General features: G+C 41.1%; 1 protein-coding gene across 3 annotated transcripts in view; it reads left to right on the top strand.

Annotated features, from left to right (window-relative positions):
* CRIM1 (cysteine rich transmembrane BMP regulator 1) overlaps positions 1 to 17,087 on the top strand; it is a 190,808-nt gene that overhangs the window by 135,220 nt on the left and 38,501 nt on the right. For 2 of the 3 annotated variants that reach the window (XM_027033540.2, XM_027033543.2), the window contains exons 8-11: positions 3,200 to 3,328; positions 11,703 to 11,859; positions 14,571 to 14,692; positions 15,841 to 16,050. In XM_027033540.2, the coding sequence (XP_026889341.1) occupies positions 3,200 to 3,328; positions 11,703 to 11,859; positions 14,571 to 14,692; positions 15,841 to 16,050 (618 nt within the window). The remainder of the gene's footprint in view (positions 1 to 3,199; positions 3,329 to 11,702; positions 11,860 to 14,570; positions 14,693 to 15,840; positions 16,051 to 17,087) is intronic. The other variant, XM_027033542.2, reaches the window with a different exon arrangement.

Here is a 17,087-nt window from a genome sequence, read left to right as displayed (position 1 = left end):
TAAAATGTTGAGAGAATGATGGAAGGTAATAGAACGGTAATGCATGACTTCAGATGAAATGTTAGACAGCTAGTTGTCTACGCATGTGTCTCTTACAGATCACCATTTCCTCCAGTGACCTAGGACACCAGCAGTAAGTACCCCCCAGAATCGTGCATCGCCACCCTCAAAAGGCTTTTAAAATTGTTCCAGTTTGTACTTGAACAGGAAAACACTACTTACTTGTTAAATGTCCTGAAACAAGATGACAAATGTTAAAATGCTTTCTAAAAACAGTTAGACTTCTGTCTGTATTGAATATATCACAGTGAGTGTTGTTGTATTCAGCCTAGCCTATTGAATGGAAATTGAATAGCTCTCAAGTAAATTGACAATTTTCATGAGTAAATGGTTTTGTTGAGTTTTCTGTGTTTTAATATTAAATATTGAGGGAGACATAATTTGAAATGTATATACTTCCCAATTTCTTCCACCTAATGCATCATAAATGAAGGGGAAATACAATGTTAAAGGCAGAAAATTTTTTGCTTCTTGCATTCTACCATATTGTCTGAGTCCTGGAAGACAAGTAGGACTTGTTTTATCTAAAATATTTACAATGCAGCATTTCAGGACCAGCACCTACTAAACAGCCCTCTATGCATTTTCTTTTAACTTATTAAACTGAGCAAAAGCTATTATCCTGAATGTTGTAGGGAAACATGTAGGGAAAATGTTGTATTTCCTCTCCTGGAGAAATTTGTGCTTGATGTACATCCATGACTATACACACACACACACACACACACACACACACACACACACACACACACACACACCCTAGCTGATGAAGCTATTTGGATAAGGTGTGGGACTGTTCAGGTCAGTGTTGCTGTTCTGATCCCCAACAACTCTGTTACTTTTTCCTTTTCCTTTCTAGCCACAGATCACAATTCTGATCTCATCCATTAATCATGATAAGTATCAAAAATAGCATGTACCTCACTATTAATTCTCTTAATAAATCCCTAAAATTCACTGAAAGTAAAAGTCCATGATGCTTTTCCAGCCTCAGTGTAATCTACCCGAATATATGCTTTTCCATAATACGTTCTGTAAAGCAAAAGTTTTTCACAAACTTAAGTGTCAGTAAAGAATACAAGCTTTTGTTTGGCCCGTGTAGACACGCTCAAAACATTTCGTACCCGTCAGCCATTCCCTAAAGCATTGGACAGAGAGTTCAGAATCCAGCCCTGATTTTTGCTCTCATCACCCTAGAACATAGACCTAACCCCTTTTTCTGTGGGATAATCGACAGCATGGTTACTTAAAGGTGATACAGTTCCTCTGTTCTGTCTTAGGTTTGTGGTCAGGATGGTGTTGACAAAACATTGGATGTCTTGTGGCTGAAAGCTGAAATGGAATCCTTATTTGGGGTGACTAGTGACAGTAGTGATTAAAAAAAAACTATATAGTTTTGAAAACCAGAGATGTTTACAGTAAATTTTAAAAGAATGTAAGAAGGCAGCACAGCTGTAATTAATTCACTGTATCTTAAAACTTGCCTCAACTTAGAACTACTTTTTGATGTTTACAGTTACCTGTGAGAAAGGATACTTTAGTGATGGAGGGAAACAAGTTTTACGTTAGTGGAAAGTTTATATAAAAATTTCAGGGAGATGTGCTTCAAACCATGTTGCAGTAAAAATAGAGAATGTGCTATACCCTCTTCATACGTATTTGTACTGGGAGAATGCCGATCAAAGCATCCCTTGCGTTAAGTCAGTGTTGCCCGCTACCTGTGAAGCGCTGAATCATCGGCCTCTTTTAGCAGATGGATAAAAATTTAGAACTCTTGATCTTAGCAGTGGCAGCTAAAACCCTTATTTTAGTCTCTCTTCCATGGTAACTAGAGATGAAACTTGAGAAGACAGTGTGAACTAATGGATAGAGTGTTGGACAGGAGGTCAGGAACCTCTGTTCTATTCCCAGCCTGCTACTGGGTTGCTATGTAAACTTAGATAAGCCAGTCACCCTCTCTGCACCTCATATTTTCCATTTGTGGAAACATAGGTACAGACATTCCGTACTTAGCTCTTCACAAAGATTGTGAGAACCCGCTTACTCTGAAGAAGTTCATAGTATCTTTTGATTAAAAAGAGGATGCAGAACTATGTCTGTGGCCCTGTTCCCTTTGTCAGCACCCTTCCCAAAATCTTACGTTATATAAATTGCCCCTTATCCACACTGCAAAACAAGAACCGTTACAGTGGGCCTTGTATTGCACAGAAGCCAAGATTGTGACCTTGGAGCCAGAATGCCTGGGTTCGAGTCTTGGGCCCATCACTTACTCTGTGATCTGGGACATGTGAGCATCCTAGATTTCCACACCCATAAAGTGGGGAAAACGATAGCGCTCCTCTCCCTGGAGTGGGATGAGGCTTGAAGGCGTTTATGAAGAACATTCATTGCAAACATTGTACAGACCCGTTATGCACTTTACATAAGTGTATAATTACTTTTATGACCCAGGACAGTTCTTCATTATTAACATGGCAGGGAAGGTAAAGCTTCACCCTTGGCCTTGGTTCCTTCTGTGCACCTCTTCCCAGAAGGGCTGCTCGCTCTTCCTGCTGACTGCTTGTGTCTAACTCTGCCACTCCCATAAGCCCTGGGCCCCGAGGATAAGTTCTCAGTCCCTGTGATCCATCATATCATCTGTAATAATTGAAGAAGTGTCACATAAATGATAGGAAATCCAGATTTCAGAAGTGTAGCAAAATGAAGAGCTGATGGACCATTGGAAGCTATGTCCTGATTTTTTATAGATCGCTCAGAAAACATCAGGAAGAAATAAAAGAGAAGTTGACAGTTTACATGGAATTGATTTAACATCTCCCCTCTGCTTTCTGTAGTGGTGACCACGGGGAAGTATTATGTAAGGGTACCAAAAAATACATAAATTGTTCAAATGTAAAAAATAAAGTTTGGGAATTTTCAAAAATCTAAATAAAAATCTTTCTGTTTCAGGGCTTACGAACATTATGAAAGTGTGAAAGCTTAGGGTTTGATGAAAATTATTGATTTCTCTTTTTGCAACTGCAGTAGTGTGTGGTTTCAAAGGTTGAATAGCATCTAAGAGGTAATCATATGTTTCATTGATTTTTTCTATTATTATTATTATCATTATTATTATTATTATTATTATTATTATTACTAGAACCAACCTACATCACAATTGATCCACCTGCATGTGGGGAGTTACCAAACTGCACGCTGACGGAGAAGGACTGTGTTTACGGTTTCAAACTTGATCACAATGGTTGTCGAACCTGTCAGTGTAAAAACAGTAAGTAGACGGCCAAAGACGGCACTTTCTACTTTTTCTGAGCCTCATGTGATATTGTCAAAGCATATTAGGTGATTGAATATCTCTTTCATTCCTGTTGAGGCATTCCCTTAGCAACCTGAAAGAAGAAAAGAAAAATTTGTACTTAAACAGATGCACAGTCATTTGGGGAAAAAGAGGTTCTCCTTTCTCTTGGTTTTCACCCCCATTTCATTGTGTTCAGATACTCCGCATGTCCCGCTGCATCATGGGTGCAGCCCTTAGGCCTTTGGGGTACGGCTTTCCTCTTTCCGACCACCTATCGGCTGTCTCTGTAACACCTTTGCTGGGCTCATGCGATGACAAGGCGGTCACCCACACAGAGGGTGACACAGTCCGTGTGTGGCAGCCATAATTCTTAGAATGTGCTTCACACTGTTGATCCCAGCTCGCTCATATGTAGATTCCAGTCACGCCTCCAGGTCGTGCGTGACCTCCAGAACTTTAGAGAGTAAGTATATTGCATTGCTTCCAGAGGGGGGAAAAATTGCCCTTCTTGTTTAAAATGATTTTTAATCTTCCTGATTCTTCTAATGGAATAAGCCTTTTCAGTCTTCTCAGCCATTCCACACGTGACACGGGTTTTTGAACTTTCTTAGTCCTTTCCATCTTTTGACATAATATGTCATTTTCCTTATGTAAATGTGTGTGGCCCAGAAACAGATAGAACACTTTAGAATGTGGTCTGATCCATGCAGTGCTATTGTGTGGCCTGAGTTTGCATTAGCTCTTTGAATTGCACATTGTTGGGTAATACTGAGTTTACAAGTATAGCTAGCTAGCACCACTCGGTGTCCTTTACATTGGCTGCTGGTAGGTGGTTCTCCATGCGTTCCACATTTGAATATTTGATTTTTTTTAAGGGATACAAATATACGGCCAAATTAAATAAGAAATTATCCTGGAAGTTTTAAACCATTTTCCAACTGTTTGGAATATTTTTGAATCTTGATAATGTGATAAGCATAACTTACGTGTCCTCACGCAAACTGTCAAACTGGAATAAACTGTACAGAACCAAGGACAGAGCCACACAGCACTAAAGACCTTCCTGCAGAATGGCATTGAACCCTAATCCTCACTCTTTCAGTGAAGTTACTCAGCTAACAACATGTCCGATCATCTCGTGAAACAGTTGTCTGTATCTTACCTGAAATCAAAACGCATTATATTTGCAGCACCCTTTTGCTGGAAATTCTGTTTGAAACACAAAGTGAAGTGCATGGGGCCTGGCTTGTTCTTCATGAACCTATGCTGGCTACCGGTGGTCATTGCTTTCTTTTCTAAATATCACAAATCATATGTTTAACAGTTCTTTCCACAGAATTTTCAGTCATGAATGTCAAGCTTGGTTTCTGTAGTTTTAGAATCCTTTGTCCCTTTTATTTTTTTTTTATTTGAGAGAGGGCGAGCATGAACAGGGGAGAGGAGCAGAAGGAGAGAGAGAGAGAGAGAGAGAGAGAGAGAGAGAGAGAGAGAAAATCCCAAGCAGGCTCCACCCTCAGCACAAAGCCCCACTTAGGGCTCGATCCCACGACACTGAGATCATGACCTGAGCCGAAATCAAGAGTTGGATGCTCAACCGACTGAGCTATCCAGGCACCCCTCCTCTGTCCCTTTGGAATTAACATTTGGTGACCTCCTTTAGTTTTCTGAAATCTCTTCCCATTCTCTCTGATCTCTCAAACATAGACCATACTTCTATAATAAGCAGGTTCTCCGTGAGCCTTTGGGTGTAATTATCCTGAGCTCAGAGGCTTGGAATTATTTAACGTATATAGATGCTCACTTTCTGATTTATCAGTTATCTTGGGCTTTATGTCTTCTTAACCTTAATTGTTCAACGCCTTCTTCTATAAGAATACTTCTGATGAGGAAGACAGAACATCACAGTTGAGTAATTCAGTTTTTTTCAGTTGTCAGTGTTACCATCACTGTGCCTGCCTGATGGAATTGGTGCTAAAATGCAGTTTACAGAACCGTTGTTGTGATTGTGGTTGTTACCACCTTTAAATGTCCTAGAAGCTTCCACTCATTGGGGCTGCCCTGCCTTCATCAACTCCCTTTGGAAAATTGATTTCATTAGGGAGCTGCCTTGACATTCACATGTGTTTGCTTCACTGGCCAACGTAGATTTTCTAACATCGAGATCATTGGTATTGTATTGTGAAGAGTTCATATTTTAATACTTCTCAGCTCTCTTGAGCTGCACACCTTTGTGATCAAGGGAGCATACCTAAATTTTTTTCTGAACTTTTTGAAGTCTAAAAATACAGATTTCATTGTGCCTGATCTCCCCACCTACCACCTTCATCTGGGCTTTGCTGTTTGGAACATGGTTATGCTTATATAAGTCCCCCAGCCCTTCATAAGGAACCCTTTGTAGTTAAGCCCAAGGAAACCATTTTCCTTCATTTGTCATTGAAGCAAGTTAAAAATGGATCACTGGCATTTTGCAAAGTGAGACTGTTAGGAAAATTCTCTTCTGCCTGTCTCCATGTTAGTATCATCTTCTGGCTTTGTAACAGGGACATGCGTGCATACTACGTGCTGGGAGCCTCCATCACATTAACGTGGAGGAAGAAATATGTACAGGAGAGTGTTCCATTTTGTGTCAACATTTTTTTACGTAGAAATCTTGATCAGCTGTTCATTATTTGCAAATTTTGTTTGCTTGCAGGGATCTCTGGTCTTTCTTCCTTCCCTTCTCCCTCCTTTCTTCCTTTGCCTCATATGATAGAGCACCTGCTGAGTTCTAGGTACAGTTCTAGGTGTTAATGCCACAAACATGAGTAAAATGCAAGATCACCCCTAAGAAGAAACCACCTACAACCAATACACTAATGAAATATCACCATTTCAAGTCAAATTCTTTAACTTAAAAAAGTAAGTCCGATGAAGAGGAAGCTTTGGTCCTATAGAAGAGCCCAGGCACATGCCCACACCAGAGGAGGGAAATAACTGACCCATCTCCCAGGACCACACTGGACACTCAGCAGAGGGTGTTTGAGTGAACAAGCCAGGAGCCATCAGAATTGGGGATGCCTTTGGGCATCATTCTTGTTTGAGATCCCTTTCTGAGATCTTGCTGTTCTGACCACGTATCCCTCTTGTCACACCAAGATTCTTGACCCAGGTCACTCTTCTGCTATCTCACTTGCTGCCACCGTATACCTAAGACCATAATCAGACACCTAGTAGAATTTGTCAGTTTGTCTATATCATACAGAAGTCTAGTCTTAGAGTGAACATTCTGTTCTCACTCCCCTCCCATTAGCAATCCTGACACCTTAGGGAGCCACACCTTTTAGATGTGAGTCACAGTAAACCAAACTGTCAGACCCTTAGTTGTCAGACTCCTGTGACCGTACATGCCCAGCTGTCCTCCCAGGCTCTTGCGTCAGGTTGACCTGCATCTAGCTGGTCAGGTCAAGTTGCTTTACTTCTCTGAGGCTCTGTGTCCTCATCTGTAGAAGGCAGATAATAATACCTAACTAATGGGTTGTTTTGAGGACCGGATCAATCAGTGAATGCAAAGCTAGCTTTACTCGCTGGCATATGGGCATTGTTACTCTGTTTACAGAAAATGGTAGCTGTTTTATAACAGATCCATTTCTGAGTCAGCCCAAGCCAGCTGAAGTGGAAAGCCCCCAGCTTCCCCTCCTTTGTTCCAACACAGACCTGGCTCTGGTTCTTCCTGCCCTCTGAGGACACTCACACAAACAGCTTTTCTTCTACCTTTTAATTTTAGCAGTTGAATATTTTCATTCTCTTTCACCTGGTTTTAGAAAAAGGAATCTTCCTTGTAGTAAAAGATGGCATAAGTGTGTTTTTTTTTCCATTACAGCTACTTGATAAGTATTGATTTTGTTTACATTTCTCCCTTACATTATTATTATTTATTTTTATTTATTTATTTATTTATTTATTTATTTATTTATTTATTTATTTTTGCATCCCGCTAAAGCCCGTTTCACATGCAGTAGCCCCAACCATTCATACCTAAGTGTTCTGTTAGGGATTAGACCTTGTTTATATAGACCCCTGGCATCAGGATTTCTTAAAATAAGACCAGTGCCAAATCAATATTTTCCCCTGTTCATTGCTTTGTTGTTCGTTCATTCTTTGTTCATCTAGCATTTGTTGATGGCCCATCTTATGCCAAGGGATATGAAAAGATAAAAATGGGCCTTAGCCTCAACTAATGTTAGTAATAATGCCAATATGCTATAACGATAGTGCAACATAACCAAGCATATTATGTACATAACCACTTTTCCATTGAAATCAAAACCCGGTGGTAACGAGTCTTCCAAAAAGTTCATGGAAGGTATAGGACCAAATACTGTGTTGTTTGAACACACTACAGCTTTGCTATGTTAACCTGTAACAGATAATATTCTTATAACACTGCTCAACAAAGTCATACATCAAAGGCACACAGAGAATTTAAATGATCCCCGACTCATCTTCTCCTATTCAGAATAAGGACAAGAAATATGGTAGAAAATGTTTAAGTACTATCGCAACAGAAGTTAAAACCGAAATCATTTAGATGTGCTATTAGTAACCTAACACTTATTGGTATAAGCTGTTAATAACATTATTTTTTAACCAAAAATGTCTGTTGCTGTCACATAGACACAGTACACTTCAGCTCACTATACGAACTTTATGTAGCAAGTGAATTAAATGCCATCCATCTTTTGGCATCTTATTTTCCACGTCTTTACATCAAGTGGTTTTCACTGGATTACTTTTAATTTCTCTTCCAGTTTTAACATTCTGTAATTCTAGGAGTTAATAATGCTTTTATTCAGAAACTGATGCAGACATAGAATATTAGCAAGAAGAAAAAGGCTTCATATTTTTCACGAAATATATATCCGAATCAAATATCTAAAGGTTGTAGCATTAAATACAGGGAAGCAGTCTCCATGTTTTCATTGTAACTCAGAACCAAAGTAATAACTAAAGACCAAAGTCAAGATTGGCACAACTGTTTGTCGTGTTGCATTTCTTTATTTAATAGTCTCAGGGGCTTCACGGTGCCCTTAACTGGTAGGTTAGTGGGAGTTGGCGGTATCCAGGAGTGTGAAGAGCCGCCACAGAGAAGTGCAGCACAGCCCCAGGGTCATGGTCATGTGGCGCGCTACATGCAGTTACGTGGTTTTCACTTGTGATAAAGAACCGATTCAGTGGTGTCACGTTTCGGCCCTGGGAACAAACAGCGCTTTTTCTCCAGAGTAAACAGAGTTTCCTACGTGGCTGTTATCGACCAGCCGTAATGCGAAGGCTCTGTACTTGGCCATCATTTATCACTTTCTCTTCAGGAATCTTCCCCTATGGATTAGAAAGCATTTTTAGATCATAGTAAAGTCATAATGCTGAAAAATTATGAACATAAAGCCGCCATTCTTTCTTTCATGTTGCCTCAAGTGATGTACTAAAGCTTTTCAAGCAAACTGAACCCTCCCCCCCACCCATTCATAAATGAGATATTTGTACTTTGTTCTGCTCTTTATGTAAAAGTTTGCTTTGATGGTACCTTTCTAATAAGAAAAGTCCATAATTGATACATGGATCTAGGGCTACCTTACCGTCTTTAATATTCTTTCTTTCTGAGAAGAAGAAATAATAGAAGATGGTATTTTGAGATGGTTACCAAGTGCCGGTATTTTAGGTGACTTTAAACACTAGCAGAGTAAGTTTTTTTGACCTGTTTATTTTTCTCTTAATATGGCAGCCTTGATGAGAGTGGAGGGATAAATAGCAAGAACATCGATCGATTCATGTTCATTCACTCCATTCTAAACGCCATCGTAGCACCCAGGCTGTAGAAGTAAGAAAATAGGGCCCCACCCTAGAGCCTGCTTCTGTTAGGGGAACAGAAGCGAGACAGGCCCAGTCTAGAACAGGCCAGTGAGCAGTCCCAAGCCAGGGCGACATTAGAGCATCCTGCCCTAGGTGGCGTAGCCCATCTTCTGTCTGTGAGTTCTCTGTGTGTTTGTGTAAACATAGCAGCCTTTGTTTGAAATGCTCTTCCATTGCAGAGCAGAGGTAGTTCCAGACTGATGTAGCTTTTATCAGTTAGTTTCAGTTTGGTGAACAACTTTCTTTCAGAGTGAAAGCCAGTCTAGGGTGCCCAGATGCCTCAGTTGGTTAAGCATCCAACTTCAGCTCAGGTCATGAGCTCATAGTTCGTGGGTTTGAGCCCCGCATTGGGCTCTGTGCTGACAGCTCAGAGCCTGGAACCTGCAAAGAGTGAAAACCAGTCTAGATTGAAGTCTATGGAAAAACATCTTTTTTATAGGAGCAGAAAAATATTAAGGCACAAAGATGCACTGAATCCAAAGTTCAAAGGAATTGAATCCCCAGGGATTCTGACTCTGGGACGTTCTCAGAGCGTTTTTAGTTCCTCTATTTCATACCAACATAATTTGCTTGGTGTCATGACTTAAAATTTCATGTGATAGAAAAATGGGCTCACAACTTCTGTTTCATTGTCAGAGAAAGAAATGTGGCTCTGAAGTCTTCTCCCTCCTTCATCATCCCTTAACAATGGAAACAGATGAAAACTGATGACCTTTCAAATCCTATAATTACAAATTTTTAAATGAGCCATTTAGAATTTCACTTTTAAGGATGCAAATTAGTAATCAGTTGCTTCGCAGTATGATACAGACCCACAGGGTTATATTAAATATGTGTAATGAAAGGTTTATGATCAGGACAAAGTAGAAAATTATACCATAAATCACATGTTTCTCCATAAAAGATAGCAAATTAAATATTCGCATTTTGCCAGCTAAGATTCACAAAAGATTCTATCTTAAAATATTTATGTAAAACATGAACCCATCTCACCTATTAATTGTAGTTCAAGGTTTAATTTTAGATTACAAGATTTGTTTGCAGAGGGTCACATGTTCTGTTTTTCTTAGTAACCTATGCATTATTTACAATATTTATGCTTAAAAGGTGTCCATATAAAATACCGATTCATTTATTATTCTGACAAAAATAGTTTCTGCTTCCCATCTTGCCAGTCCATGCAGAGCAGGAATCAAACATTGCTGTACTTTTTTTTTAAATGTTTATTTATTTATCTGGGGGGGAGGGGGGGAGGGACAGAGAGAGAGAGAGAAAGATAGAGAATTCCAAGCAGGCTCCACACTGTCAGTGCAGAGCCCCACACGGGGCTCAAACTCATGTACCGCGAGATCATGACCTGAGCTGAAGTCAAGAGTTGGACGCTCAACTGACTGCACCACCCAGGCGCCCCCAAAGTTGCTGTACTTTTGCCATCACTGTCTCAGCCTCTTTAAATTTGGTTGACTTTCAGGCTACATTCAATACAAAGAGGCGTCAGGTTGTCTTAGTGCTCCCCCAGGCATGCTTTTCTTACTGGAACATTTTCATTCCCTATATGAAGTCCTATCTCACACCTTTTGAAATCTTTTTAGAAGACTTCTACAAAGCTAATATGTCCACTAGCTTCTTTGGCCAATCTCCATAGTATCTTACCCTCCAAAATAATCTTATAATTAACTGGGGACAGTTAAACATCACTCCAAATTCTGCTAACAGAGGAGAGTTTGAACATTTCAAATAGTGGATAAACATTAATGTAGACATTTTTGCCACATACACTTTTTAGTGTCCAATTAAGCTTATCCTAACACCTGGATATTTGTCAATGGTAGGGAAAAAATATCTAAATGAAACACTGTTTCACTTTATATCATGTGGTAAGACTGGCTTTTTTTTTAAAGAAAGGGTACGAAATCCTTTAGGCTACATGTAATATGCACTATCATGGGATAATATCTAAAACTCATAAGAGAAAACATTTCTTAACGCTCTATGCGTCAAGAAAACACTCTATGAACATTTAAGAACATGTGTTATTGTGAGCATTTACTAGGAGAAAAATATATAATGAAATTTGGGGTGTAAGTTTCTACTTCTCACCTTTTAACAATACACGGTAAACAGTAGTTTGAGGTAATTCATAGTATAAGAACAAATTTCGTGGAAAAAAATCACACTCCATTTCACCTGCACCTCAGGCTGTAGTTATCAGCCGGCCCTTCAGCACCAGACCGGAATGCGCTTCAGAAATCTATTGTTCAAAGTTGGGCTTCATTTTGTGTATTGCACGGAGTTCTGTTGGGAGAACCATGAAATAGCAGGTCTGTAACCTTTAACCACTTCCTCATGCTGCGGGAGACGTGAGACATTTACACCTGTGGAGCGAGACTGGAAGATTAGGGAAGGTATAGAAGTGTCCGTGTGTCCCACAACACCTCACGGCCTCTGTGCTTCTTCACAGGGGAAGAGCGGTGCTCGGGGCTCAAGCAAGGGTGTACTCTGGACTGCCCCTTCGGCTTCCTGACTGATGCCCACAGCTGTGAGATCTGTCAGTGCCGCCCACGCCCCAAGAAGTGCAGACCCATCATCTGTGACAAGTATTGTCCATTTGGATACCTGTAAGTATTTAATTCAGAGGATCTAGTCTTAACTATGTGTAACTTAATGAAACGTCCATACTTATTTTGTTAGCTGTTTCGTGTGTGTGTGTGTGTATGGATCAGTGATGCTGCAAGTCCAGAATATCTGTGCTTGCTTTGTTATATGAATCGGAGAACAGTAAAAAGGGGGTATAAACACTCAAGTTTTGCTTTTTTATGCAGAGGGACCAGAGCCTTTCTGGCCACTATCCTTTGGGCCTCTTCTCTGAGACTGCCTCATAGCAAGGGCCTTTGGACGCTGCCAGTGGGGAATTGTCATGAGGTCCTAGTATTACACGTGCCACAACTTTTCATAACTGCCCCAGTGACTATTTTGTGATAATGTATTTAATGTGCATTTTAAGTTGAGTAGACAGCCGCTCGTTGGCAATATGGAGCATGCTTATTGGCCACGCCTCAGTATTTTATCTTGGTTCTGGTCTGTAGTTCATACTTTTTCTTTAAGGACCAGTACATTTTATGAATTTCTTTAGAGATAAGAACCATGATTTGTATTTTCAAGTATTCTTTGTTGAGTCAAACCCCGTGGAAATCTAGATTATCCCAGGAGATAAAGACACTTCACATTTGTTTAGTGTCTGTATTAGTGTCTCTTTCTGCCCTTATAGCTTTGTTGGTTCCCTAAAAACTTACCTGTCATAATCTTGCTTTATCATTTTTTTCCCTTGGTTCCCTTCCCTGTCTTTCTGCCTTTCCAATTTGGTATATTTGTGTATTGCTAGTAATTATAAGGGACTTAGACCCATCATCTCTTGCCTGGCATTTTAGTTACCATTTTTATTCTTTCTCTTAGAAATTCTGGTTTAGCAGGGTTAGGAGAATTTTAAATCTAATTCTAATCAGATAGTTAAATTAGGAGTGCTCACTATTCTTAGGAAGTCCCTAAATAAATAAACCGTCATTGTTCTTAATCCTAAAATGTGACTGTGATACCAGCACAAGTATAATTATTTCTTAGCTTCACTGCTAATGTAGAATAAAGTGTTATTATCGTAATAGTAACTACAGCCAACCTGCTGCAGTATTATGACAGCTCAGAACCAAGGCTGCATTCAAGTCCAGCCTTCCCCTTGAAGAGAAATCTCTTAGAGGATTGTGGGGTCCACTTCATGTTCCTATCAGTGAGAGCATTCATTGCGGACCAGGTGGACCAGCAGAGACAAATGAGTACTGCCTCAGCTAGAACATGTGTTTCAAGGACACCCTCTGAAGGAGGAACGTTGGCCAGACACCATGTGGGAGCGTTAGGAAGAAGGCGGCCATCAGTGCCCCTTATACATACCTGCTGAGTTGATTGTTACTCTCTGTGTGCAGCCAGGGCTTACGGAAGGATTGGGTGGGTAGATGGACAGATAATAATACATAAAGGAGTGAACAAACAAATCAGATAAAGCCTCAATAGAACTTAAAAAGTGACATGCTGTCTGACATGAGTATGAATAATTCATTTAATTCATTGGTCTCATGGTGGCATAAATAAGATCCTAGTGTTCGGTTCTCATTTCACTTAGCAGATTGTAATTTAATTGTCACGTGGGCAGTGGTATACCGAGGGTTTCCCATGGAGCTGTCTTCTTTTGGAGTTCCTTGATTTATCCAAGATGAAGACAGGAATTTTTTTTCTCTTTTTTCTGTTTTTAGTTGGACACCACTGTTGCCACTTAGGGCTAATGGGGATGAAACCTGAGGGTAAACAGAGTAACTCCTCCTTGTCTGAGGCGCATTAAGTCAAGTAGGGCAGAGCCTACAGAGGAGATGTGGAGCCTAGGAGAAGACTCACTTCTGTGGCTGGTTGGACACAAAGTGAGCTCCTCTGTAATAGACAGTGACATTCTTCTTTCAGAGAAAATAAGGAATGGTTGTTCAGAATTTTTCTTTTCAAAAAACCTCCACTTAAACTGCTGTGATGTATTTCATAAACACATATTTATTTATTTCACATCATCTTTCTGATCACAGAATTCAGGCACTCTAGTTTATTAAAGGAAAAAAGATCATTGATGCAGTCTTTTTCCTTTACCTTGCATGCTTCCGTCCTACCCCATGTACGGAGCACTGTTGAGTCGGTATTATTTTCTAATGAGTGAAACAATGAGCGGACACTGATGGCAGGGTTTCTCAAAGCTTTGATTCTTTCTCACTCTTGGCTATAGCATCCGCAGGTCTGTGGAGCCTTAACGTTCTCCTTCTGACTTCCCTAAGTTCAGTGAAGCGCTCATTACTATTTTTACTGGTGTCTGAGATCTCTCAGAGATTGTGGTCCGTGAGAAAGGCCTACTCTGACAAACGAAGGACTCTTGCCCTAGTGCCGGCCTCTAGCAGTGCCCAACAATATATCCTTCACCATCCTGTTCATGGCATTATGCATCCGTCTTTTTCATATCATGGTACTCCTTTTCCTAATTAAAACAACAGTCATATCGTTGGGGTTCTGATGGTCACATCCCAGAAGCACATTAGTACTTGGGCAATTCTAAACCTTGACCATGGGTGGGTGGCGGTCACGGCCACAGAGAGCCAATTACACATCACTCCACGAGTTTTGGAGAGCGTAAGTCAAGTCATTCTGCTTCATAGCAGTATCACTTCAGTGACCCTTGATCGGAGCATTTGGGCATCATTTGAGACTTTTGGATTTTCTGACCTCTGACAAAATTTTAATTACCCAGGAAGAATAAGCACGGCTGTGACATCTGTCGCTGTAAGAAATGCCCAGAGCTCCCATGCAGTAAAATCTGCCCCTTGGGTTTCCAGCAGGACAGTCATGGCTGTCTTATCTGCAAGTGCAGAGGTAAGTGCGATCGCATGACCCTCCTTCCCCCCGCCCCCCAGAGCAGACAGGACTCAGAAACAAAGAACAGGAGGACATGATGTAAATGGAACAGTTTCAGTGATGATGGTCTACTCAGATACAAATGTCACTTGTCCATGGGACCATCCCTTTTCCTCATGTCTCATTGGAATAAGAGCTCAGAATAGAATTTAAACATCTAATAGCCAAGCATATTGTACCAAATTAGTGACTTCTCAGCTCTTCAGTTTCACTCATCTTAGGAACGTTAGCCTAAAGCACCTTTGTCTTGACCTCCATAGAGGCTGCCTCTGTCCAGCAGTGGCTTGATAGAATTGATGCAGCAAAGGGCCCTTTTCAGAGCCCATGTGGGTGGGTGTGGCTAAGCAGCCTGCTTGTGTGTTTTCTGGTAACACAGTTTGCGATGACAGTTTAAACTCGTGCTGAATAAGCACATGCCAGCCTACACCTCTAGATAGGCATGAAGCCTGGGTATACCTTTTGCCTGAGACTTCCCATTCACGGGATGTCCCTGAAGCCACGTGAACATGCACGCTGACCGCCACTTTTGCCCATAGCCCGGCACCCACTCTGGTATGTTTTAGTTGTCTGCGTGATCCACATACTCAGCAGTAAAAGATCCCTAAGTTTGTTGTGTGTTTTTTTTTCAAAGTTAGACAGTTACCACCTTAACAGTGTTCTTAAGGGATCAGAGTAAACAGAAATCTAGTCACTGCTTCAATTGTTCCATTGAACAAAAATCTGTTAGTTTCAAGAGGCCCAGGATTTCCCCATTGGGTGACTTCTAGAGAGGCTATTCGGCATGTATGGAACATAATATACCATTTTCTGTGAAATCAGTGCTCGTTTACTGCATAAAACATGAGCAAGTAGGAATGAAAGGAGTAAAAATAACTGTAATCCCGCCAATAGAGAAACCTATTTGCCAGTTTTTTTCCTGTTTTTCTTTTTTTTCCAAATTGAGAGCGTATTGACTTACATTCTTTTCGTGAGCCTTTCCCGTGTCGTGAGCTGTCCTTTGTACACGTGACTTTTGGTGGCTGGGTAGCATTACCTGGGAGGACACTGCAGGCTGTTTCTCCTGTGCCGTAGCTGCTGCTTGACCAGGCTGCCTTCTGTCTGTCCAGAGGTCCCTGCTTCAGCCGGGCCACCTGTCCTGTCAGGCACATGTCTGTCCATGGATGGCCATCATCATAAAAATGAGGAAAGCTGGCATGACGGGTGCCGGGAATGCTACTGTCACAATGGACGGGAAATGTGTGCTCTGATCACCTGCCCGGTGCCTGCCTGTGGCAACCCCACCATTCATCCGGGACAGTGCTGCCCGTCATGTTCAGGTAAACGCTGGCTGCCATCTTGTGCGCTCCCTCAGCAAAATGACTTCTGCCTTGCAGGGCCTCATCGCATCTTTGAGTGTGGGGGGTCTTGCCGGGGATGACCCCCCCAGAGCACTTTTCAGCTCTCTGTGGCTTTTGTCAACAACAGCCACAAAATCAGCCAGGTGTTAGCAATGATTAGCCAGAAACCAGAGAAAAAGCAAAAGCCCTAAAACTACTGTCCTCCTTTTTTAATGGTTTACTCAATTACATTGGTCTTTGAACTGTATTTTTTTTTTAAAGGTTTGCAGACCTGATGTCCTTTAAAGTCCAGCTCTCCATCTTATGGATAGTGTATTGAGGCTGAGTGCTTTAGTTAACTGGAGGGGATTGATGTTAACTTCATTCCATTAAAGCGTATTATTTACAAAGGACTATTTGAGAGGGAGAGGATTAACGAAGTCTGTGGCTATTGCCCTTTTCTAAATGAATGGCTATGTGGTATTGTTGCCAAATGGAGATATTTAGAGTGACCACCCATCCAAAACATTTAAAATCATAATGCTGGTAATCAAGAGAAGTTGCTAGAAGAGCAGGCCAGATTATATAACTCATGGGCATCTGAATCATGGCTGTCAATAACAGTAATTATTACCATAATAGCGCATCTAGTGCCTTTCATCCAAAGAGCTCAACGTAGTTTTATATTTATTATTTCTTTCTCAGTACAGGCCACTTTGAGTTAGGGGAAAATGCACTCAGGCAGTTTTTCATTTGAAAAACAGACGCAGAAATACTAACTCTCTTACCCGAAGTAAAATAGAGTGTCAGAAGGCCACGGAGAAATGAAGTCTCCCGATTCTTGCATCTGATGTCATTTAATGTTGGAATGTGTGTCCTGTCAGATTTCAGAGTCGGGATACCTTCTCGTCCGGTCCATCCCATCCCTCCCTGTGGATGGACCCACCTATGCCGTGGATGCAGTCAGGAGTCAGGAACCGGAGACCTGTCTTTCTCCAGCAGGACAGGCACGGCCTGAGGTGGGGGGCGGGGGCAGG

This window comes from Acinonyx jubatus, chromosome A3, assembly GCF_027475565.1.
Source record: "Acinonyx jubatus isolate Ajub_Pintada_27869175 chromosome A3, VMU_Ajub_asm_v1.0, whole genome shotgun sequence".
Classification (NCBI taxonomy): Eukaryota; Metazoa; Chordata; class Mammalia; order Carnivora; family Felidae; genus Acinonyx; species Acinonyx jubatus.
This window is presented reverse-complemented; position numbering and strand designations above follow the sequence as displayed.